The 23,096-nt window shown below is 40.7% G+C and overlaps 2 protein-coding genes across 4 annotated transcripts; both read left to right on the top strand.

Annotated features, from left to right (window-relative positions):
- The first annotated feature begins 772 nt into the window (after positions 1-772).
- Positions 773-19,871, top strand: trpa1b (transient receptor potential cation channel, subfamily A, member 1b). Of its 3 annotated transcripts, none has more exons than XM_068709498.1 (28): positions 773-812; positions 2,936-3,083; positions 3,501-3,672; positions 3,902-4,077; positions 4,990-5,097; positions 5,231-5,342; positions 5,920-6,065; positions 6,702-6,838; positions 7,900-7,948; positions 9,277-9,376; positions 9,478-9,578; positions 10,086-10,261; positions 11,433-11,597; positions 11,832-11,946; positions 12,119-12,285; positions 12,802-12,892; positions 13,035-13,094; positions 13,196-13,282; positions 14,680-14,750; positions 14,903-15,056; positions 15,206-15,295; positions 16,261-16,430; positions 16,525-16,654; positions 17,201-17,383; positions 17,517-17,585; positions 18,103-18,204; positions 18,306-18,424; positions 18,775-19,871. In XM_068709498.1, the coding sequence occupies exons 2-28, from the start codon at positions 2,988-2,990 to the stop codon at positions 18,986-18,988; spliced, it is 3,360 nt and encodes a 1,119-aa protein (XP_068565599.1). In that variant the 5' UTR covers positions 773-812; positions 2,936-2,987; the 3' UTR covers positions 18,989-19,871. The 3 variants fall into 3 exon arrangements, with proteins under 3 accessions (XP_068565599.1, XP_068565598.1, XP_068565601.1); XM_068709497.1 differs by lacking the exon at positions 773-812 and adding an exon at positions 2,669-2,705; XM_068709500.1 differs by lacking the exon at positions 773-812 and adding an exon at positions 2,669-2,705 and having other exon boundaries at positions 3,501-3,663.
- A 1,905-nt stretch (positions 19,872-21,776) lies between these two features.
- Positions 21,777-23,044, top strand: LOC137871628 (musculin). The gene is made up of 2 exons (XM_068709501.1): positions 21,777-22,417; positions 22,593-23,044. The coding sequence occupies exons 1-2, from the start codon at positions 21,995-21,997 to the stop codon at positions 22,674-22,676; spliced, it is 507 nt and encodes a 168-aa protein (XP_068565602.1). The 5' UTR covers positions 21,777-21,994; the 3' UTR covers positions 22,677-23,044.
- The last annotated feature ends 52 nt before the right edge of the window (positions 23,045-23,096 follow it).

Consider the following 23,096-nt stretch of genomic DNA (forward strand, 5'->3'; position numbering starts at 1 on the left):
TTCATCATGGTATTAACTTACTTTAAAAAAAAAACAAGGTTTAAAATGCAGTAATGCTGGCATGGCAGCTAGAATATACATTTTGTGTAGTCAAAGACCAGTCTACGATCTCATATGATACTTATTCCCTTGATGATAATTCTGGTAGAAATACTATTGTAATCCTTAGTTAATGATATACCTTATCTGATAATCCTGCTTGATAAAGATTCCCTGAGGAATATTCCTTAATCCCCACCATCAACAAGGAAGACCTAATGGTCGTCTGTATTCTATCTTGTCACTTGCTTTAAGGGAAAAAGCAGCAGAACAGGTCTCATCACGGGCGGTAAACAAAATAGTTTTCCTCTACAGAGAAATTGTTTGATACACTGTATATGTTCTGTGCAGCTGGGTGGTCAAGTTTCTTCTATGGTTTGTTGAAAATGTCAGAGAGCCATTCAATTACAAACATCAAGTTCAGCCCTGCAAACTTTGAATGATGACAGAGGCTGATTTGGACATGATCACGTGCTCTGGTTGCTCTTAGTGGAAAGAAATGCAGAGAAAAAGAAATATTTTCCCCATTATTGTGAAAAAACATAAACAAATCAAATGATTTTCTCCAGATACTTATTGTTCTCTCATATTACTGCCTCATACATGAGCTGCCTTCTCCTCTGTGAAAACATCAAGAGAGTCATTTGATCACAAGGGGCAGCGTCTTGCCTGCATTAGGAAACAGACTGGGTAAAAGCTCGCTCACCACACTATTTAAAGCCCCATTGCAGTGGTGAGAACATCCTGAATCCTCAGCTCTTCACACAGATACAGTGAGTACTTCATGTCTTCAACATTGTCTTTAATGTTTGGACTTTACTGCTTATTTATCAGAAACTACGGCGGTGAATGAAAATATTGGGGATATTTTGGATGCTGAAAATGTTTTCATTGTGGAAAATAAGTTTTTTTTAAGTTTAAAGCTTTAGCTGGTGTTTTACTCAAAATGTCAATTTAACTAAATGTATTTGATGTGTAATCAGTTATTGTGCAGTGTGAGTCACTTCCAACAAGTGTTTGCATTGAGCGCAGCATAAACTTCCTCATTAAATATGCTCTCTATTCATTTATTTATCAATTAATACCCAACATTTTATCATAACTTTAGTTTTTTTTACTTTCAATGTTCATTATTTAATAGTCCAGTGAGACACTTTTAACTTAATTGACCTATTAACTATTTACAAATAAAGTATATATCTATCTATCTATCTAATTTTAGTTGCTGCTAAATCTATTCTTAATTAAGAATCCAACTATTACTAACCTCTGAATTATCATAATAGGTATTCTAAGGTAATTCTGTCCTTTTTTAATTTAATGTGCAAACATTTATCCCATATGTATAAAAAATAGTACTGTATACTGTTAAATACAAACATTGTGAGACTAAACTGTGGAAGCACATCCCTTATTAAACTCAAGTACTTGTATGACTTGTTTTTCAATGGTTTGGGAAATGTGCTTACTGGTGGCCATTAGTGCGCTTCCTGTACGCTTAGCTTCTGCAAACAAATGACTGGCCGACTCGGTTATAAAAGAAAACAAAACAATTAAACTCATTTATTTCTGCTACTCGGACACAATAACAAGGATGACGTAAACAGTGGGTCGTAATCAAATCAGAAGAAAATTAGGTTGCATTGTGGGAGCTTTACTGTACTATGAAGTCCTATCTGGACTACAGAAGAGGTGAAGTGAGCTACAGACTACTGGTGCAGTACAGGCTTTCAATGAGTCATCATTTTCTTTCCAATGTGGTCAAGACTTAAGAGAGCCTGATCAAAGTCAAGCAGCACTAAAATATTGATGGATCATAAAGGAAATATTTACTTAGGCATGTTATTACACATATGGGTGAACTACATTGTATTGCATTCCTGGATTTTAGGCAGATGTAACATCTGTATCACTAGACTATACGGTATGGGAACCTATGCAGCTCATAATTGGTCCGAGTTCCCTGGAGCCAAGACCACATGTTCAAGAAAGAGCTTCACTTCTACTTTATACTTGTTTTTCCTTATTTACTGGTCAGACAAATCTATCACTAATCTGCAGAGCTGCCTGAAGATAATTTAATTAAATTGATCACCATGGTGACTGCAGCACACGGAGGTTAGAGTCAATTATTGATCCCTCATCTGGAGAGCGTCATTCCGCTCACCTTAAAGGAGCCAGCAAAAGAGCAGGCCCTGTTACAGTAGAACCTCCATCCAGGTGAACTGACCCGTGCAGTATTACTTAAATATGTGTTGTCAATAACAGAGATGTACTTTGAATCAAGTGTGCGATGGAAACAAAATATAATTTCCACAAAATTACTTCTATCCACCTGGGGTAAAGCTGCTGTTATGAGATGAGAAGCCACTCCGATCAGTCACGCCACACACCAAAGGAATGCTGCTGCATAAGGTCGAGGGGATTTCCAATGAGAATTCTCCATAGTAATTTGCCCACCAAAAATGTCATTTGTTGTTTGGCCTTTATGTTGACTGAGGGCCTCGTACGATACAGTTACAAGGTCTCTCTCAATCCCAGGATCACCCAAGGACACCTGGGACTGACTCAAACAAGCTGCCCCCCAGCTGCGAAGAACATAATTGCTTTTTTCAACAGAAGGGCTTTAACCTCCAAACGCTCGGCGGATCCGAATGTCCTTCCGGGTAAACACAAAGTCATCTGTGCCCATATCCCTCACGGCGAGAGGAGCCAATGGCTTAAGGCGTTATCTGCCCTCTCGGTCACATAACACTCAGTGTTACTGTTCTTGTAAAGCAGGTTTTATGTACTCGCTTGTTGAAACTGCAGTGGATTTGTTTTCTGTTGCATTCATACAGATATGTGCATCCTTGTGTGTGTGTGTGTGTGTGTGTGTGTGTGTTGTTATGTCTAGACACGTGTCATTGCGGTCACCCTTCATGTCTCCACTGAGTGTCAGTTGAGTGATGAACTTCGGCAGGGAGGTGGCCCGACAGACCAGTTATTACACATATGTGATAGAGGATGAAGATCCAGCCCTGGCGAGTCTAAACGTATTCGAGGTGAGGCTGTCACCAAATTGTATGAATTTCTTCATTTTCTCCAGAAGAAAGCAATTTTAGTTGTCGGTTCTCTCCTCTACAAGCATTTATAGTATGAGGAGTGTTTATGTAAAACCCCATCACCTCAAAGAAAGTCATTGTGAAGAGCTGGATAGAGACCGAATGACAACTCAACTGTTGTGTTGTGAGTTGCAGTACTCAAACTTACCGGAAAATTGAACAAATAAACATAACATATTTGAATTACTGCAGCAGTAACAAGACACTGACCGCTGTTCATGCCTAATAGCATCAATGACATGAATTCTCACTATCATGTAATCTGTGGTGAAATCAGACACAGACTCATGGAAAAGTGGATTGCAGGCTCTTCTCTTGTCTTCACACTCCTATTGTATTACATACATTACTGTGTAGCTGGCTGAGAAGGGTGACCTGGCTCTCCTGGAGAACCTGGTGAGGAAGTGCCCAGAGGTCCTAAGCGAGAAAGATGAATGTGGGGCTAGTCCCCTTCATCACGCCGCTGCAGGGGATTGCGTCAACCTCATCCAATTCATCACCACTGGCATAAACTCACAGGGTAAGCAGGGTAAGCATGTAAGTATCATCTATCATAAGTTGCTCTCCATCAAAGATGAAATATGTTTATTGTGAATCACGATGATTTCTTTTAAAAGTATAAAGCAGTATGTTTGATAATTACATTACAAAGTATTGTGTCTAAGTTGACTGTCTCTACATGACTGTATCTTATGTCTTTACGTGTGTGTGTGTGTGTGTGTGTGTGTGTGTGGTTATATTTGCATGTGCTCTCCCAGACCTGAACAGCTGTGATGAGCAGGGCAATGTGCCGCTACACTGGGCAGTGGAGAAAAACATGGCAGAGAGCTGCCGGGCTCTTCTGGACCTGGGGGCCAACCCCAACATCCTCAACAAGGCCCTCCAGTCCCCTCTGCACCTGGCTGTCTGCCTCGGACACAACAACCTGGTGGAGGTGAGAAGGCCTGGCTGAAGATATTTGACTTGGGGATTTTGTACGTATCAATAAACTCAGTGCAAAAGTAATCAAGATATTATGTAAGATGAAAACAAAGAAAACACATAATCGAATATGCAGAAATATTAGAATATGGAGAAACCGGTTGATGTAAAAGTTCACAGTAGAGTTGAAGGGAGGGAATGGCATTTTTTTCTCAATGGAATGGTTAAAAAATGACTAATAACACCGGAGAGCACCTAAAATAAGATTCACCACCCCTTCACGCTCAAATAATTTACATACGGTCCCTAATGGAGTCGACTGAATTACTCATGTAAACTAAGCTTTAGTTGCTCTGATAGACACAATATGCCAACAGGAATTACATTTGTTTCATCATGGAGACTTAACAACAGCAACAGCATGTTCACCCTGCTGCTGTCTGGCAAGCAATACAGGAGTATCCACTGCTGTACCTCCAGACTACAGAGCAGCTTCTTTCTGCTAGACTCCTCAACTCTTATCCTATACACTCCAACAAAAAAATGTTTATCTTTTTTTTTTTCTTACGTAAAGGGACTACAACTGCATTTTGTTGTACAACCCTGTGTCTTACAATGACAATAAAAATACCTTGATAATAGAAATATGGTAGGCTTAGAGGATAGTAGACAATCATCACATCATATCTTTTAATGTGTTCCTTAAAGCAACACTGCACTCTAAAGTCAACGGTTTATGTATTTTGAGAAAACCTGATTTAACTGTCTACATGGAAAGACCTTGTCCCGTCATCCCCATCTGGCTGCTGTCGACAAACTGACACAGTTGCGGTATTTTGGAGGATAAACGGCGCAGGCTTATAGAGAGTTGAGGACAGAAACAGGGTGGAGCTCACTCTTACGTTTTTACCTCTGCCTCCTGCAGCTGCTGCTGTCCTACAGTGCTACAGATTGCAATCTTGAGGGAGACCTTGGGAACACCCCATTGATTCTTGCCTGCTCCCTCAATAACTTTGAGGCTCTCACCATATTGGTATGTACAAGACATACACATACATACAACACAGAACAGATTATGTAACTGCCAGCCCTCTGCAGCTTTGCCTCTGACGAAGAATTGTCTCTTTGTTTGTCTTCCTCTCCATCCATTCTCCTATCTGTCACAGATAAAGCATGGCAGAGCGCGGCTCTGCAAACAGAACAAGCTCGGCCATTTCCCCGTGCACGCGGCTGCCTTCGCAGGTGCAAAGAAAGCCATAGAAGTGATCCTGAAAGCTGGTATGACAAAAAGATTGATCTATCATCAAAAATGAAAAAGTGCTGACAATAAGGAAAAAAGTTTTTTACAAGGCCAAACACCACATTAAACTGAGAGATAAGAAGAGAGTTCACCTCAGCCCCCTGGAGACATTGAGCAGAATGAGCTATACTTTGTACACAGGCCAGATGCCACAGTGTGTTTATTCGCAGTGGGAGGTCTGTTTGGTAAATCTTGTGTGTGGAAAAAGATTTAGTCAGAGCACAAAATATTTATGACATTTCTGTGATTGCTCAGCAAGGGAATTAATGGGTATTCACATTCTTGTGCTGTTTGGGAATGTACACACACGGCACAACAGGAATAGAAACAAATATTTACAACTTCCAAAAATGACGAAGAACTTAAAGATTAAAGTCAAAGACAGAAGGTATAAAGTAGAGGCAATGCAATTGAAATTCCCTTGAAAGCTTGTCAGTGATAAAAACAAATAAGCTTACACCAACAGGCATTAACTAAGAAACCTTCAACGTGAGCCTTTTATGTATTCAGAGCATCATTCACAATGAAGCAGTTGATTCAATTCTCTTCTGGCAGGAGAGAAGTCAGGCCACCAAATTGAATCTCACGTCAACTATTTAGACAAGTCCAAGAGCAGTCCCCTCCATCTGGCTGTACGTGGCGGGAATATCGAGACCATCCGTTTCTGCATTGCTGCTGGGGCCAAAGTTGACCAGCAACAGGTAGGGACATCACTGAAAAAAAAACATGTAAATCTCTACACTGCATAAATCTGATCACAAATATTGCTTTCCATCTGTCCGTTGTGAGCTCAGTTGTAATCCAGATCTCATTTGGCTACACCTGTGAAGCATTTCCCCGGCGAAGGATCGCTGCACTGTCAGATCATGTCAGTCGTAACATGCCCATCTGGGAGTGATCGTTATGTCTGGCTCCTGGGTAGTGGCCAGAGCTACAGCAGGAATAGGGAGTACAGTAATAGCTTCGGTTGGCTAAATTGATACAAATTACCTCCACTTACACTGTGGGGTCTGAGTGGATCACTGGCCTCCTCTTGCCAGTCCTGGTTATCTCATCAAAGGCTTGTGTTACAGCCACCAGTGTTCAGCCAGTAAGTCTGGGAGATCATTTCCTCATGTAGCACTGAGGAAGTGTACAATATGTATGTGTGTAAGTGAGTACGCGCATGCGTGCTAATTCCTGTGTGTGTTTCTGTATCTTCTGCTCTGTCTAACTTCGTATGTCACGGTGTCTCTCTACAGAGCGAACATAATTCTGTTTGCTGAGCTTATGAATATTCATTGTATTTATTCGTATTTCATCGCTCATAATGAAACCGTGTTTGATACTATGTGCAGAATGACAGGTCCACACCGCTTCATTTGGCCTGCACCCAGGGGGCTATTGAGGTAGTCAAACTGATGTTGTCCTCCTTTAACCAAGTGGAAGATGTCATCAACCTAACTGATGGGGCGGGTCAGACCCCTCTACACAGGTGGGCTTACACTCGTTGGCCTTTTGAACATTTGACTTTATATTAATCATGTTGGTGATGTTCTTTAGCTGGTCTTTAGTGTTGAGCTTTGAGCTTTCCATTAAAGTATAATTCGACATGTAACTATGCTATTTGTTTTGTTGTCGATACGAGGGGTTGTTATGTGTGGGACTATTTATTGTACGGTTGCAGCGACTGTCTAGAGACTCATCATTATTGTCTATATTGCCGGGCACATAAATTCCAGTGAGTTAATTTGGCACATAATCCCCCGTAAAACCCCCAAATTGACACTTACACTTTTGTTTTTTTGTATAGATTAAACATACAAGATTTAACGTGTTAATTAGTGAGCTTTAGAGGTGATGGTAGGTGGATTTTGTTACCTTTGGACAGAGCCATAGTTGTTTCCCCCATATTTCCAGTCTTTCTGCTAAGCTAAGCTAATCAGATGCTTGCTGTGCTGTGTTCATAAATACATTGTATAGTTAAAATGTGTTAATTTGTGAATATACATTGTGTCAATTAAACTATTCATAGACGAGCCCCTTTAAAATGTACACTACTGTGTTTATGCAGATGTGTAATATCTGTGGTTACTATCTCAACTGCTTAGTCATGCTGTGTACAGATCATTCCAACTGCATATTATCAACACTATAACACTGAGACAAAAAAGAGAAACACAGATATGAAATTCTTGGGTATGGCAGACTGACTAATGAGCTTTAATTAGGTCAATAACAATGATATGATTACATAATAAAGATTTGCTTCCAACATTGATTTTTATCTAAAAAGCTATTTGTGTTGGCGCAGACAGCAGCGTAGCAGAGTAAAATCCGATACAAGGACAAGGGGAGCATACTGAGTATACTGTATAAATGTCACTCCAACCAGGAAGTTGTTTTTAAAGTTTTTTAAAATCTGGTTGTTATATCATGCCCTGACAAGGCAGAATTAGATTGAGATTGTCCTTGTTTCACATCTGGCAAATTTTGTTGAAACCTTGACTCCCGAAGCCATGTGATGGTTTACAACAACTGTGTTTACTTTTCCAGGGCTACCATATTTGACCACATAGAGCTGGCTGAGTACCTCATTTCTTTGGTAAATAAGGCACACACAAACACACACGAGAACACACCCAACAGCTGTTACGCACAGGACACTCCTAACGTCAATATCAGGGACTGTGTCATTAATCTCCTGCCATAAAGACAGCAAAACTGCACTTTGTTTCCACCTGTGCTGAGGGCTGTCTTCATTGCTCCTTGGATTCCATTTAGTGGTTGGGTCATTATACTAAATTTTCTATATCAAACACACCTCTTGACTTAGTAAATGTTAAAGGTGCTACCCATTGCTTTTAGACCATCTGTCACCATCTGCTGCTCTTCATAGACCGTTTTAAAAGAACTGTGTTGCCAGGAAAAAGGGGTCCAAGTTTATCTCCTGTCAACTCGTTCTCCAAGCAAATACAAACTTTATTTTTTATTTATTTTTATTTTTTTACTTTTGAAATCTTGAAAAGATTGACGTCACTTGGCACAGAGCACCAGCTAATTACTTTGAGATGGTGGATTGGCTTGTTGTTTGGTTTTAATATGTTGGAAAGACTAACAAATCAGGCCACGACAGCGATAACGCTTAGCCTCTTTTTTTTATTGTTGTTGATTTAAAAGTTATATCATATTTTAATTTCTTTTGAAAATACAATGTTGCTTCTTGCCTCATCCCCTGTCTGGTCTGACATTAAACTTGTATAATTTATGTCTCTTACCAGGATGTATTGATATTTGTTTGTATGCTCAAGTAATTTAGAGTTTGTTAAACCGTAGTGGCTGTTGCTAAGCCTACCAAGCTTTGATCAGCTCTAGCTAGCAAACTAATAAAGCTAATGTTAGCTGCTTGAGTCGCCTAAACGGACTGTCTCTGCATGACTTGTTAGTGTTTCCAACAAACTTGAACTCATTTTGAAATGAGAATCTTGGGGTTTCTTTAGGGGCAGACAAACACACTGTTTAATCAATTCTTAACCGTTTTGCTCTTGTATTTAGTATTTTTCCCATGCTGAGTTTAAAACTCTTCAAAAATGTCCATTCCATTTAACTACCCATAAACATGTGCATGTGCCACACTACACAGCTCACGTTACACATCTTATCTGAGATTATGAGAAATTTAGGGAGCTTTATTTGTTAAGTAAGATAGCGCCCTCCTTCTGGTTTGCACAGTAAAACGATGCACAAGCATGCAAACCCCACTCTGGTTGAACAAACACATGAAATGCAGTGTATAATAAAGATGCTGCTTATTTTACCATGGCCTCATTTGTTACGAGAGTTAGATCTCATTTGTAATTGCAGCAATGTGTGTTAAATTTAATGTTGTAATTAACAAGGGAATTATAAGGTTTTAGTGCATTCTCTTCCTAGGGTGCAGACCCCAACAGCATGGATTGTAAAGGAAGCTCTCCCTTGCTGCTGGCTACGAGCTGTGGAGCATGGAGAACTGTGGCTCTGCTACTGTCAAAAGGTGAGCTACTCTACTGTACTTCACCCCCAGCGGTAATCAGACCATTTGTGAACTGCCTGACGATGCAGGCGCACTCACATGCATGTGTTTATGTCTTTTAGGGGCAAATGTCAACGTGAAAGACATATGCGGTTGTAACTTCCTTCACCTGGCCATTCTCCAGCCCAAGGGTCTGAAAAACCTCCCACAAGAAGTACTGCAGGTCAGTTAATGAAGCCTGTTTGTGACTCATCAAATGCACGGCATGCTGCTTGGACAAAGATGTCATTAAGACTGGAATTTGATTACTATAATGCCCTTAATCGATTTGCCTTGAGCCTGCATTCAAGGCTGGCTGATGAAGTTCATTATACTCTCACTAAGCCACATAATCCTTTAAAACATTGTAAGCTTTACCTAAAGCTATAATGATGCTTTCAAAATGAGCCTCAGAGGATGGCTGATGTATTTACACTTGATAGTTGTTTACAGAAGGTGTATGAATGGGATCTCTCTGCATCTGTGTTCTAATATTATTACACTTAATTATTATTCATATGATTTCAGTATATGTGTGTATGTGTGTGTGTATGTGTGACCCTTTACGAAGCATGACTGCCGCAGCGTACTAAAGTATTCTGTGTTAATGCTTTGTTTAATACACATATTGTTATACAGTACATTATAATGTATGAATATATAAATGGGTTTATAATGTGTCTAACTTTAGCTTGGCAGTGTGAAGGTGCTGCTGAGCTCTGAGGATAATGAGGGCTGCACCCCTCTCCACTACGCTTGCAGACTGGGCATCCATGACTCAGTGAAGAACATGCTGGGCCTCTCGGGGCAGATCGGCCTCACTTGCAAGTCGAAGGACAAGAAGTCCGTCCTGCACTTTGCTGCTCAGTGAGTTCGATTGGTCCCCGAGGGCATGACTTCCCATACTATTAAACTAAACAATACTGATTTGACCTGATTTTCGCTCAAAGTTGCTCCAAGTTTGCAAATTTGCTCAAAGAAGTGCCAGAAATGTCACTGCAGCTGACATTGACCAGTGTGGGATGGATGTGGCGCACAATACTAGGTTCCTTTTATATTGTGTCTATAATGTTGATTTAAAGCTACGGCATTCAATTTGCAGAAAAACTGCGCACTCTGGAGCAATTATTTTCTACACAACAAATAGCTTTATTATTAGGAAGGAAAGGTAGCTACACATCTTCGTTGTCTTAAACATTCCAGTAGTTCCTCCGTACCAAGTGCTATGTATTAATCAATGATACCACAACAGTATGAAACATTCATCAAAAATGGATCTTAAGAGGACTTTGACTTACGATCTTCCCCAGGCCAAGGCTTTTATCTCTGTAATTGAACAACAGTAGTCAGATGAAAAATGAACAATGTGCCTACATTTAAAACTGTCTCCTCACTGCTCAGTCGTTTTAATCTTGTTAGCAATTTATGTGCTCAAAAGCCTTCCGATTATTAATTGCATAGTTAATACTCAGTGACCATAAAGGAGCTGTCACAAGAATAGATTTCAATTAGAGAGGCATGTATGAAGAAATGTACTATGTAACTAATAGTGTGAAATGAGTGGACATTCCACATTATTGTTATAGATTTTTCTATCATGTGCGCCTATTTCATTAGAGCTATAGAGGACAAATAAAGGCCATGCTATGATATCATACTTTACCTCTTATAGACACCTCATTCGCGTTCTGTAGCGGCCCCACTGCACCGACACTGCTGACCTTCTTAAAAGGTTCGGAGACAAAGAGAGATCATTGCAATATGTCACTTCTGTTTATGTCCTCTTGCTATTTGCAGCACCCTTAGTCATTAACACTCACCGACTCACTTTTACCTATAATTTAACTACAGGTTCATGCCCTGTAACAGTCGTCTTAAGTGTCTTTGAGCAAGATAGTCACGCTCGCCAAGATGAACTGTGCTGTAACTGCCCCGGACCTCTGGCTTTGCTGCGCTGTGGGCCTTGCACAAAAAGCATTTTTTATTTTAGAGATCAACAGATCTCTACTGCTTCTCCTCATCCCTCTTTTCTTCTAAGGTACGGCCGCATCCATACATGTCAGCGATTACTGGAGACCATCACGGACTCTCGTCTGCTAAATGAAGGTGACGAGCGAGGCCTGACACCGCTCCATTTGGCTTCAAAGGAGGGGCACACCAAGATGGTACAGTTTCTGCTGCGCAAAGGAGCTCTCTTTCACAGGTAAACTCATGTGCTTGTATAGGAAAACATGCAAAAACATTTTTAAAAAAGTACATATACTGTGCAGTATCATTTTGGAGGTCAAAAATCCAGCAACACTTGTAGTACCAAGAGCAAGACTGTTGTCAGTGATTTTGCTGCTGGTGCTTTGACCTCTTCCTTTGTATCTACTCCACAGTCCTTAGAAATAGGTGAAGCAGTGCCAGAAATCCTTACTCTGCTTCTTGTTTACAGTGATTACAAGGGCTGGACCTGTCTGCACCATGCTGCCTCTGAAGGATACACACACACTATGGACATTCTCCTGTCAGCCAATCTCAAGTTACTGGATAAAATAGATGAGGATGGGGTATGAATTACTTAATTTCAAAAAGGTTTATCATTATCCAAATCCGTAATTTATTTTCCTCTATTTTTGCAAATCGTAAATAGGTAGATATTTGATAGTACTAAATACGTCAGACATCATTGTTGAATGATAAATACAGAGTACTGTCTCCTGTTATGTGCTTACGTACCAGAACACTGCAATCCACATCGCAGCAAGAGAGGGACATGTGGCTGCAGTCAGGCTCCTGCTGTCTCGCGGAGCAGAGATCACCATAAACAAGAATGACATTTCGTTCCTCCATGAAGCTCTGCAAAATGGGAGAAAAGATGTGGTCAATGCTGTAATTGACAGTGACAGGTATGTTATGAATACAAAAAGCTCTTAAATAACGTAAAAGGCTCAGTTTAAAAGGGGTTTAATGCTGCGGGTGTACTGTATTTATGTGCTTCCTCTGGGTGTATAGTGTGGATTTCTGTTTGCAACAACTACCACTTGGTAAAACCAAAGTCCATCATTTTGCAACAGGTTGTAGTGACTTTGAAGCTGCAGTTAGTAACTTTTATGAAAAATAAGTTTTTGTTCTTCTGCCGTTTTTCTAACAAAGTGTCAATCACTGCTCGTGAATCACGATCAAACTGTTAAACGCGCTGATCGATTAGGAATCAAGATTCTGTTACTCTATTGCCTTTATTCTCGCCTCACATGTTTTCAGAAACATATTTTAGTGTAGGCAACTGCAGTGTGGGCAGTGCCTGGTTTTGACTCAACTGTTTTCAACAAGGAGGCCGAGTCACAAACATTGTCATTTTACAGCTAAGCAGTTTACAAAAAAAAAGAAGCTTTCTGATTAATTTGTGTTTTTTCTTCTTCCAGATCAGAGGAGGCTTTGGTCATGTTCAAACCTGGCTCTTCCCATGGAAGTCCCATACTAGACATGATTGAGTTTCTGCCTGAGACCACCAAGGTTTGCCACTGGCAGAGAAAAGAAAAAAAATCCTCATAACTTGTATCTTTCTGCAGTTTGTATTGGTTAGTTCAGCATTTTTATAAGAATGTGTAAAACCCTTAGATACTCTGTCATTATGTTTTTCTACTTTCTTCAACAGCACCTATTGGACCGCTGTGTGAGGGAATCTGATGATGATCACAACAGTCCTGACTATCATGTAACACACCTACAAAACACAATAAAAAACACCACAACAGTCTATACTGTATGAAGCATATGCTAGGCAAAACAAATTAATCAATTCTGTATATGTTTTAGATTGAATACAATTTCAGATGGCTCCAAGCTCCCCTTGCAACAATGAAGTCAACTCACTACAGCGTTCAGCCACTAGCTGCACTCAACGTAAGCAACTTTTATTTTTTCTCAGAAATAATTTTGGTATAGCAGAATGCAAATAATGTACTCCCCCAGGACTGATAAGAAGTAGAGTTCAATTGTAGTCACGCATTGCCCTTTAATGAGGCTCTGTATTCACAGGCTCACATTTTGCACTTATAGGCTCATACTAGGGTCAGCTAACTCATCCATAAGGGACAGTGGTGACCATTTTCTCTTTGTCAGGTTTTCTCAGATTTTCATTCCTCTGGCTAACGAGCATAAGGGTAAGAGAGATGCATAAGGGTGACAGGGTGCTATGAGTCCACTGCTCATGGGTCAGTCATTCTCCTCGACCTCTACGAGGGTCCAGGTGGGAATAGACTGTGAGGTCAGGTTGCTGCTCTCCTCCTGTTAAAGCTACCATGAGTTGGGTATATGTATGGACAAGCTTCTAAGTGTGGTCCTTAGGAGTCAAGACATCTTATCATGCATTGCTATCATAGACTGTATTTGCTATTGACTGTTAGCAGTGGCTGTCAGACTCAGGAGTAGAAGATTATTGAAAAGATGAATTGTAGCAAAAGATGAGTGCGGCGAACAATGACTGGGGAGGCGAATGAGTGTGGCTTGCTGGAGGTGGCTGGTGGCAAAACTGGTTGAAAGCAGGCAAAAAGGCTGGCAGGCAGGTTGGCAGGTAGGCTGAAGAAGACGGTCCTGGAGCACAAGAGAACACGGTTAGACAGGGATTTACACGAGGAAGCAAAACACAAGGAAGCCTAGATTATCAAGAAAATGCCTGAGGCATTAACTAACACTGTAGCTGACTGAACGATCTTGAGTAGATGAGGAACCAGGTTAGATAAACTGCAGTGTGATGAGCTTGATTGAAGGCAGGTGTTAGCAATCAGTAGGTAACGGTGAGGGAGCACCACGCCCGCTCACACAGACACAGACAGCAGCTGCCCTTTCAAACTACTTACTGTTGCGTGCAGTATGCATTCAATTGGGACATACTACTTCGTCATAACATTGCTCCTTGAACTTTGACTCTCTTGTTCATGTACCACTGTGAAGAGGATTGTGGGTCAGAATAGCCAAGAAAAGCATGCTGGCTTGCCTACTGCAAAATGCAACCACTTAGTGCACATTATGCAATCTTTGTCAGATAGTGATTTACACAACAACCATCACTTGTTCTTTTAATACACACTCGCATTGTATTGTTGGATTTATTACCAAACCACGAACAATCTCATATATAACCAACTGCTAGACACACTTTCTATCAGACGTCATCCAACGTCCTGCCTGTGATCATCGTCCTCACGTACCTTTAAATCGTTTATGCTGTAGCCGTCAGGCTGTTCTTCCCCGCTTGTAGAAAATGTGCCATTAACAGCAAGCTGTTACTCTTTCTGCAGGCGATGGTGCAGTACAACCGCATTGAACTCCTCAACCACCCTGTCTGCAAAAAGTACCTAGCAATGAAGTGGTGCGTATGCATGAGGAACATTTCTCATTCTGACATGTTGCAACTTTATAGACCACATAAAAAACATCTTCTGAATGCACCAAACACAAATGCATTATTCACTTTGAATGTTATTCTTCTAGTGTTAAAACCGTCTTTGTTTTAATCCACAGGTCTGCATATGGGAGCCTGGCTCATGTGATTAACATATTCATGTACCTGTTAGGCCTGCTGCCCCTCACTCACCTGATCGTGACTCTGAGGCCCAGTGTGAACACCACTGAGCCGGAGCACCGTATCATCATGATGAAAGTATCTTTCTTTGAGGTACTATTGACAGTTGATAATCATACTATTAAATCAGTTGAAGCTCTGTCTTTGCATATGTGTAATTTATGTTCCAAATGCATCAACCTTTGCCATGATGATTCAAATCTTTCTAGATAAAGTAAATCTCAACATCCTTCATTTCACAGCAAAGTCTGTTCTTGTCCATCTGTATGGTAATGGTCTTGGTCATGAACGTCTACTCCGTGATAAAGGAATTGGTGCAGATATCACATCAGGTAATGTTAAGCAAGTGTCGTTACCTCACATGAAACGTGCGCTCATAAATCTGTTCAGCACCAGGTCTGTGTGGACACATTAGCAATCAGGTGTGATGGATGAGCGGGGTCACTGAATCAGCGCTGTCAGGATGTCACCTCCACACTTTACTATCGTCATTTCGATCATAACTACCAGAAACACTTCCACATCACATCAGATGTTTAGGAATATAAAATGCTGTTTGCTTGATCGTTTCAAGAGACCAACAGATGCATTTTTGTCTTTTTTAGTGGGGAGGACAGGCGGTCTTTAGGGGAAGATAGCAGGTCAACAATACATGTCACCTAGAAGTGGCGTACACCGTCGGAAAGCTGGGAAGCTAAAGATTAATTTGATGCAGCTCAGCAGTGTGTGTCAACTCATTCTAGTCACAAATCTGCAATAACATTGTGCTTTGGTTAGGCGCCTATTCAAATTTGGAAAGTCTAGAAAGGGCTTAGAACATTATGATGGAAGTATATTAGGGTCGTTCCCATGCTGAGGCTGGGGATAACCCAGACGTCACAAAAGGTAATTTTATACAATGACGTCAAATGGCTACTATGAGGACTAACATCATCACACATTAATACAATCAGGCTTATTAAATCTACAAGAGTCTCAGCTTTCCAGTCATACCCAATTTATGCAATTTGTTTAGGGACTGCTTAGCTATAGCCTCTTGAAGACAGTATTGTCCCACAGGTCTCACAAGGTTAAAGGCACAGTGTGTAAGATTTAATGACATCTAGTGGTGGTTTGCAGATTGCAACTCGAGCGTTCTTTCCTTCACCTGGTTCGCTTCATCACGGCAGCCTCTCTGTTCGCGCTTCGTGTGTGTTTGTGTCTATGTGTAATGAAATGTTTTCAAAAATCTGCAAGGTTGTTGGTCTGTCTAATTAGTTGTGTTTTTTGGTGATTTTTCTTTTCTTGTTACTAAAAGCGCTGGAAGTACTTCAAGGATTATTCCAACCAGAGTGACTGGTTTGCTGCAATCTTCAGTCTTTGGTTCATAATTCCCACCATCCTCAATGTAGATGGTTCTTTACACTGGCAAGCAGGGGCCATGGCAGTTTTAGGCTCCTGGATTGGTTTTCTTCTTTATCTCCAGAGGTACTGTTCACTCTGACTTAATAGCGCCACTTCAACATAATGCCTTTTTTATGATATGTGGAGGCCTAACTCGTATAATCTCCTGTTTCTCCAGGTTTGAGGGCGTTGGGATCTATGTTGTGATGTTTGGGGAGATCATGAAGACCCTGGTCCGTGTTGTGATGCTGTTCTTGTTCCTGGTGTTAGCATTTAGTTTGGCGTTCCACGCTCTGATGCTAAACAAGGTAGGAGAAGAAAGCAATAATCTTAATTTCTAAGACTAAAAGTTTCTTTTTCTGCTACTTCCTTTTACCCCAGCTCTGTTTCATGCTTTGAACTTTAGTGCATCTATTGGTTAACTCCCATAACAATTAATACCGAAGGCTTTATCCTCTTGAAGTGCAGTTTGCAAAGCTAAGTTAACTGGCTGCTGGCCTTCATATTCACGGTACAGACATGAGAATGGTGTCAATCTTGCAAATAAACATACTTCCCAAAATGTTTTAAACACATTTGTTAGACATGTTTTGTCCCCAGCACATCACTTTGTAATTTACTGCTTGTGTGTGACATTCTCTTGATATTATGTGCTGCATTTTACTCTACTCTGTGTATGATCGCTTACAATCCTTCCCACTGACGTTGAACAGAAGGGAGACCTTTTATAGAAAAAGAAATCAATATCCAGCTAATGCCTGTTTTATAATGAATTATTTTACACCTCTTTTAAAAAAGGCTCTACAGCATTTAACTGTGATAGATAAAGCTGGTATTCTTTTTTTTACCTTTAGAAAGAGTTTGAGACCGTGCCGCTCTCTGTGATGCAAACCTTTGTGATGATGGTCGGGGAGCTTAACTACCAAAATAACTTCCTGGACGCTTATCTGAAAAATGATCTTCCTTTTGGCCTCTTGACCTACTTCATTTTTGTGAACTTTGTTCTGCTCATGCCAATACTGCTGGTGAACCTGATGGTGAGTATGCTCTGACAGCCCGTTGTGACCATGTTCATTGACTCCTTACAGACATCTACCTCTCACAAAAAAAACTGATAGTTGCTACTACTACAAATGATATGGTTCTTATTAGTTTTTGGTTATGTTGTAGATCGGTCTAGCTGTTGGAGACATTGCTGAAGTACAAAGAAATGCTGCCCTAAAAAGAATCGGCATGCAGGTACGTATTGAAATAGCTGATCTGTTCCTCAAGGTTTTTTTTAATGTATGTTGCATTTTAAAAACATCAAAGTTATATTTTTTAGTTTTGTGCTTGCTCAGTCTGCCATGACTTGAAGGACAAATAACTACACACAAGCACATTATATGATGTTGTGGTATTTTGTGCTTGAGGCCTTTTTAGAAGTAAACTTTTTAACATAGACATGTAAAATAAGATACATGTATAGACTGTATATAAGAAGTGGACGTAATCACTGTGACGTCAGCTGGTTTGTGAGTAACAAAACCAGAATATAGCTTTAAACTGTCTTCTATTTCAACACCATCACAGCCTGTATACGGAAGGCAACATTATTTTGAAAAGTGACTATTACGACAGATGAACTTAAGAGTATAAATAATGATATTTGTTTAGCCTAAGAATGTATAACCTTTAGGTCGAACAGAGCTAGTCAGTAAGAGGTTTTTCTTCAAAATTGCACCTCTGGCTAATAAATCTGAATTTCTGACCCCAGATTGAGCTGCACACCGCTCTGGAAGACAAGCTGCCTTATTGGTTTATGAAACGAGTTGACAAACCCTCCTTTATCATCTACCCTAATCGCCGCTGCTCCAGGGTATGTTCAATACTTGCCCAAATCAGATATTGCACAACATATTGATTGGTCTTTGTAACTAACGTCAGATCCCTTTCTTAAACTTTTACACCTGTTAACAGAACTTTATTAGGATGTTACTCACAGGTGACGAGGAGAAAATTGATCTCTGGAGTCGACTGCAGGTCAAATCAAAGAACTGCACTATGATAGAGAATGAGCTCAGAAAGCAGAAATACAGGTAAAGCTCTCAAGAATCACATGAGAGTCAGATTTCTATTCCCTGGAATCATAAACTGTATCCACCACTGAGATGATGGAAATGTAATACATACATTAAACTACCAATAGGAATGCAACAATTATGATATATTCATAGGGTATGTCAAACAATTTTTGATTGATGAGCGACCCCTAGTGGTTACAGAGAAGTAAAGACAGCTACCAGGTCACAAAAAGATGTAATTCACTGTATCACTTTCTACAATAAGCACAAGGAGCCACTCAACAGTATTGCCTGATTTTTAGGCTTGATTCAAGTTTAAATGAAGACTATCTCGAAGCCACATCTCTGATGTATTTGGTCCTCAGGATGAAGGAGATGTCGAGCACGATGGAGAAGCAACACAACCTCCTGAAGCTCATCATCCAGAAGATGGAGATCACCTCAGAGGCCGACGAGTACGACGGCCCTGTTAACGTCAAGGGCAACATGTGGCCGAGCTTGAGCCAGGCTAAGCCAAGAGGACATGGCACGTCTCGGTGGGTCCCACTGATAAAGGCCATCGAGTCCAAAAAAAGCTGAAGAGTATGGGACAATTAAAACGTCTTATCATAGCAACAACTATAACCTTTTACGAAGTTGTTTATCACAGCATTTTAAAAGAATAGGTATAAAGGGTATAATTATGTGACTACTTAACTATTGTAACAGTTAATTGAATGAAGTCCTTTAAAGTTGAGTTGCCTTAACTATTGTGTAATTTGACACTGAGTAGTTTTGGTATGGTATTGTTGTAGATGTTATTATTGTAGTCTGAAACAGTAAGTTTCGCTCGTGACCCACAGATGAACAAATGTATTAAGTCCTTCCGTGGTGTGTTTACAGTGTTGCCATATTTCCATTATGCACAACGTGTGGCTGTTTTTGAGAATGCTGTAATGTGGCTTTATGTGCAAGGAATGTTAAACGTAGCTAAGTAAAAGTTCTTACTTTAAAAGTAAAATTACTTTTTTTGTAATTAAATTAAAGCTGCATTAAGAGCAGAAGGCATTTCAACAAGGATTTCTATTCGTAACATTGTTTCCTTAGTGCAGGAAAGTTTCCTGGCAGGGCATGTTTTATTAATGCACAGTAATAGAAAGAAAACGTCACAATGGTTTATGGATCATTGCCTCTGATTCGTGCACTGCCTTCTTCACTAATGTCACACACACACACACACACACACACACACACACACACACACACACCAGCTTTAGGCCTGGCTTTAGTGGCGATCATGGGAATCATAGCAGGTTTGGAGAGAAACAGAGGCTCTGACATCATGAGCTTGCACCTGTCCCTCTGCTCCTCCAGCTCAGGGCCCCGATAGAGGTCACAACCCCTGAGAGTCTTTGCTGATGGACGAATGGTAGTTCCCCCTTCAAGTCAAGTTTTAAGTAATATTTATTACTGTTAGCCCTGAATTTAATTATTCCCAGGGCAAACACAATAACCATGTAAGCATCAATTACACTGATGTTTGGGACATGGTTTTCTGCTTTTACTTGAGCAACTACATCTACAGAATGACTAATGAGCACAGTTGTTTTATCTCAACCTGCTCCACGTTGATAGTGAATGAAGCAGCAGCTTGAGATATGTGTCGCATAGCCAATACCTTTTTGAGTTACAGTAAGTAAATCCAACAGCAGATTCCCTTAGCTTGCACTTTCAGACAGAGGATGAGATGGCAGCTTGCCTGAAGCTCTGACCGTCTCAGCAGCACAAGAGGAACTTAATATCTCAGCCTCTTGACACAACCAAGGATAAGCTAAGTTTCCCTCCAAGGCCCAGCTGATGTCAAGTCTTCTTGTGAAAACCTTTATGGAATTGTGGGACGCACGGGAATGTGTCCTTGGATTAGGGAGCATTCTTGGTCTGTGAAAAAAGGAAATTTGAATAGTGGAACACCGCAGAACACTTCACAATTACATTGACTTTGCATTTTGTAACTTACAAATTTAGATAGAACATCATTACAAACAAGTACAACAAGTTTTGAAAAGACTTAATGTATTAGTAGTTTAATAAAGTGAGATTGGAGCCAGCATGATGGAAATATTTTTTCCACACCAGTTTGGGAACAGTACAGTAGTTTTTTCTCTCTAGTGATCCTGGCATGGCAAAATCCAGCATGCATCTCAGCTGCAGTTAATTTTTGGCAAAGTCTTGCTATTGTAAAAAAAAAAAAAAATCTAAATTTCACACATATTATGGTGAGTAATAGTTTACAGTGACCTGGGATTTTCTGGGAATATTTGAAAGAGTAAAGGGGGGCTCCAGTAAATCCTGTATGGACACAGAACTTTCCATTTATTTAGAGAAATCCTACTCCCACATCTCCTATCATCTTCCACTTTACTCCAAAGATAGACTTGCATTTTTTTTAACATAGTGTATAATGTTTTCATTGTATTTCTTTGCAAATCCCAAAGATACAACAGATATCATGCCTGAAGGGTAGAGTTAAGTACAAAAAAGAAATACTTCTTTCTCAGAAACCCTTCATGCAGTATCTTTGCGAAAACATTTTGCAATCTTGTCGCTTCAGAGGCCCAAAGCAATCTCAGTCTTCTCTTTCCCATACTGTCAGCGCTGATCTTAATCCACATGGTACAATCTCTATAGATGGATGCTCTTGCTTTCAGAAAAAAAAGGCAGAAATAGCTAAGTAAAAAACTGTTTGGGATACTATGGGTATGAAGATGGTGGCTCCTCGCCTCTGCCACACCCACGTCATGCCAACGCTCCAGATGTCATGGGAACCGATAACAGCTGGTGCTGGTGCACGCAGGCTGCGTGTGAAAGGTTGCCCCAGCTGCAGAAACCCAATCCCTCTGTGAAACCAGCAAAGGATTAGACACTTTTGATAAGGTCCTCAAGACATTTCTATTACCGAAACACATCTGTGGGACCGACACAAGTTGGGGAACATTTAACTATATTTGTGCATTTCCAAATGTTGCAACGAGTTGTGTGTATTATTATCAGGGGAAGTTATGTCTTCCTGTATGAAAAGGTATTGGATTGATTATCTCTCTGTGTGGTGAAATTAATCCTCAGACATCCTCAGAGTCACTTTGCCATGTCATTCCATCTCCCATTTACCAATAATAAGCAATTAATTTACAGGGTTTGATGTTGTTATCATGCAGGCTGTAGATGAGCTAATTGTGTCTTTAAAAGTACATGAGGAGACAGAGTTGTGGTCTAACAGAGGTCATGGTGGCTTGGAGGAAAAGGGGAGGAGAAAAGTTCAGAAAAAAACTGTAGAGATGCCAAGTCCAGGACACTTAAATTAGAGGGGTAGCTAAGCCAGAAGGCATGTTTCACTTTTAGAGACATCTGCAAGTTTCAGACTTGACCTCAAGCAGTTGGTATTGTAGCATTGTCAAGTGAGGACAGGGTGACTGAATGGGAATTTAAGTGGTGATTTATTTTTTTCTTTTACTTCTAACCTCGTATCGTTTACAAAAATCTCATCAAGCTGACATTTTCAGTCAGTGCTGTCCCTAAAGTGCCGCTAGTGTCACAGGTGGAGCGGCCATGTCCACCGGCTCCGCTGCAAGTGATGCTGAGGACTATGAGACATGCCACAGAAGGACTGCCACCTCGCTGGAGAGGAGCGCGCGGAAGATTCCCTGCTATAATCCCACCCGGTATTCAGATGAGGAGTTGGGAGACGACGGCGCGGAGGGGAGGACCAAGCGCGAGCGCAAACTCTCCAGGGCGCAGCAGAAGGATGCGCGGCAGTCGCAGAGAAACGCGGCCAACGCCAGGGAGAGGTCGCGCATGAGGGTGCTGAGCAAAGCGTTCTCCAGACTGAAAACCACCCTGCCCTGGGTACCAGCGGACACTAAACTGTCCAAACTGGACACGCTTCGACTCGCCTCGAGCTACATCTCTCACCTGAGACAGCTGCTGCAGGACGACCGATTCGAGAACAGCTTTGTGCACCCTGTCAACCTGGTATGGAGCTGTTGAGATGTTTTAAAGTGAACTATTTCAGTAGTGCATGACTTTAAAAAGATCACATCAACAAATGTAAAACCACTGTGTCAGCGTTTGCATTTTATAGAGAGCACCGATATGTTGGATGTGTTTCTTTATACTGCTATAAACCTGTTGTCTTTTGCTTTGACAGACCTGGCCATTCATGATGACAGGCCGATCTGAGGACAGCCAAAGCATCTCACCCACTGTGAGACTATGTGGAGCAACAGCATAGGACTTCCTCCTTCAAACACCAGCTCTGGTTCTTACAGAGCCCGCAGACAATTTGAAACCACCCTGTCCATCTTTGGAGAGCTGTGAGTGGCTCGATATCCGCCCTGGATGTCCTAAGCAATGACTTTGAACTGAAATCCAACTCAAGCTTTAGTACACTGAGGACTTGTATTTCAGCGTGTCAGAACAATAAAGACTACAAGTTGTTTTCAGATATGTAGTTTCTTGTGTGCATGACAATCAGTGTTATTGACTGGTCTTAGAGTGTAAAATAACCTCACAACTCAAAATGCTGTGTGTTACTTTGACCTGAATTGCAAAAGTTGTGCAGCAGGATTCTTCTATATTGTATGTCTACAGTATTTATTGCATTTGCGATATGATTATTATTATAAATTCTTATAATGGCTGTATTCTGTCC

The sequence above is a fragment of the Cebidichthys violaceus genome, unplaced genomic scaffold (assembly GCF_023349555.1).
Source record: "Cebidichthys violaceus isolate CVI_PGR_0920_01 unplaced genomic scaffold, fCebVio1.0.p SCAF_15, whole genome shotgun sequence".
NCBI lineage: Eukaryota > Metazoa > Chordata > Actinopteri > Perciformes > Stichaeidae > Cebidichthys > Cebidichthys violaceus.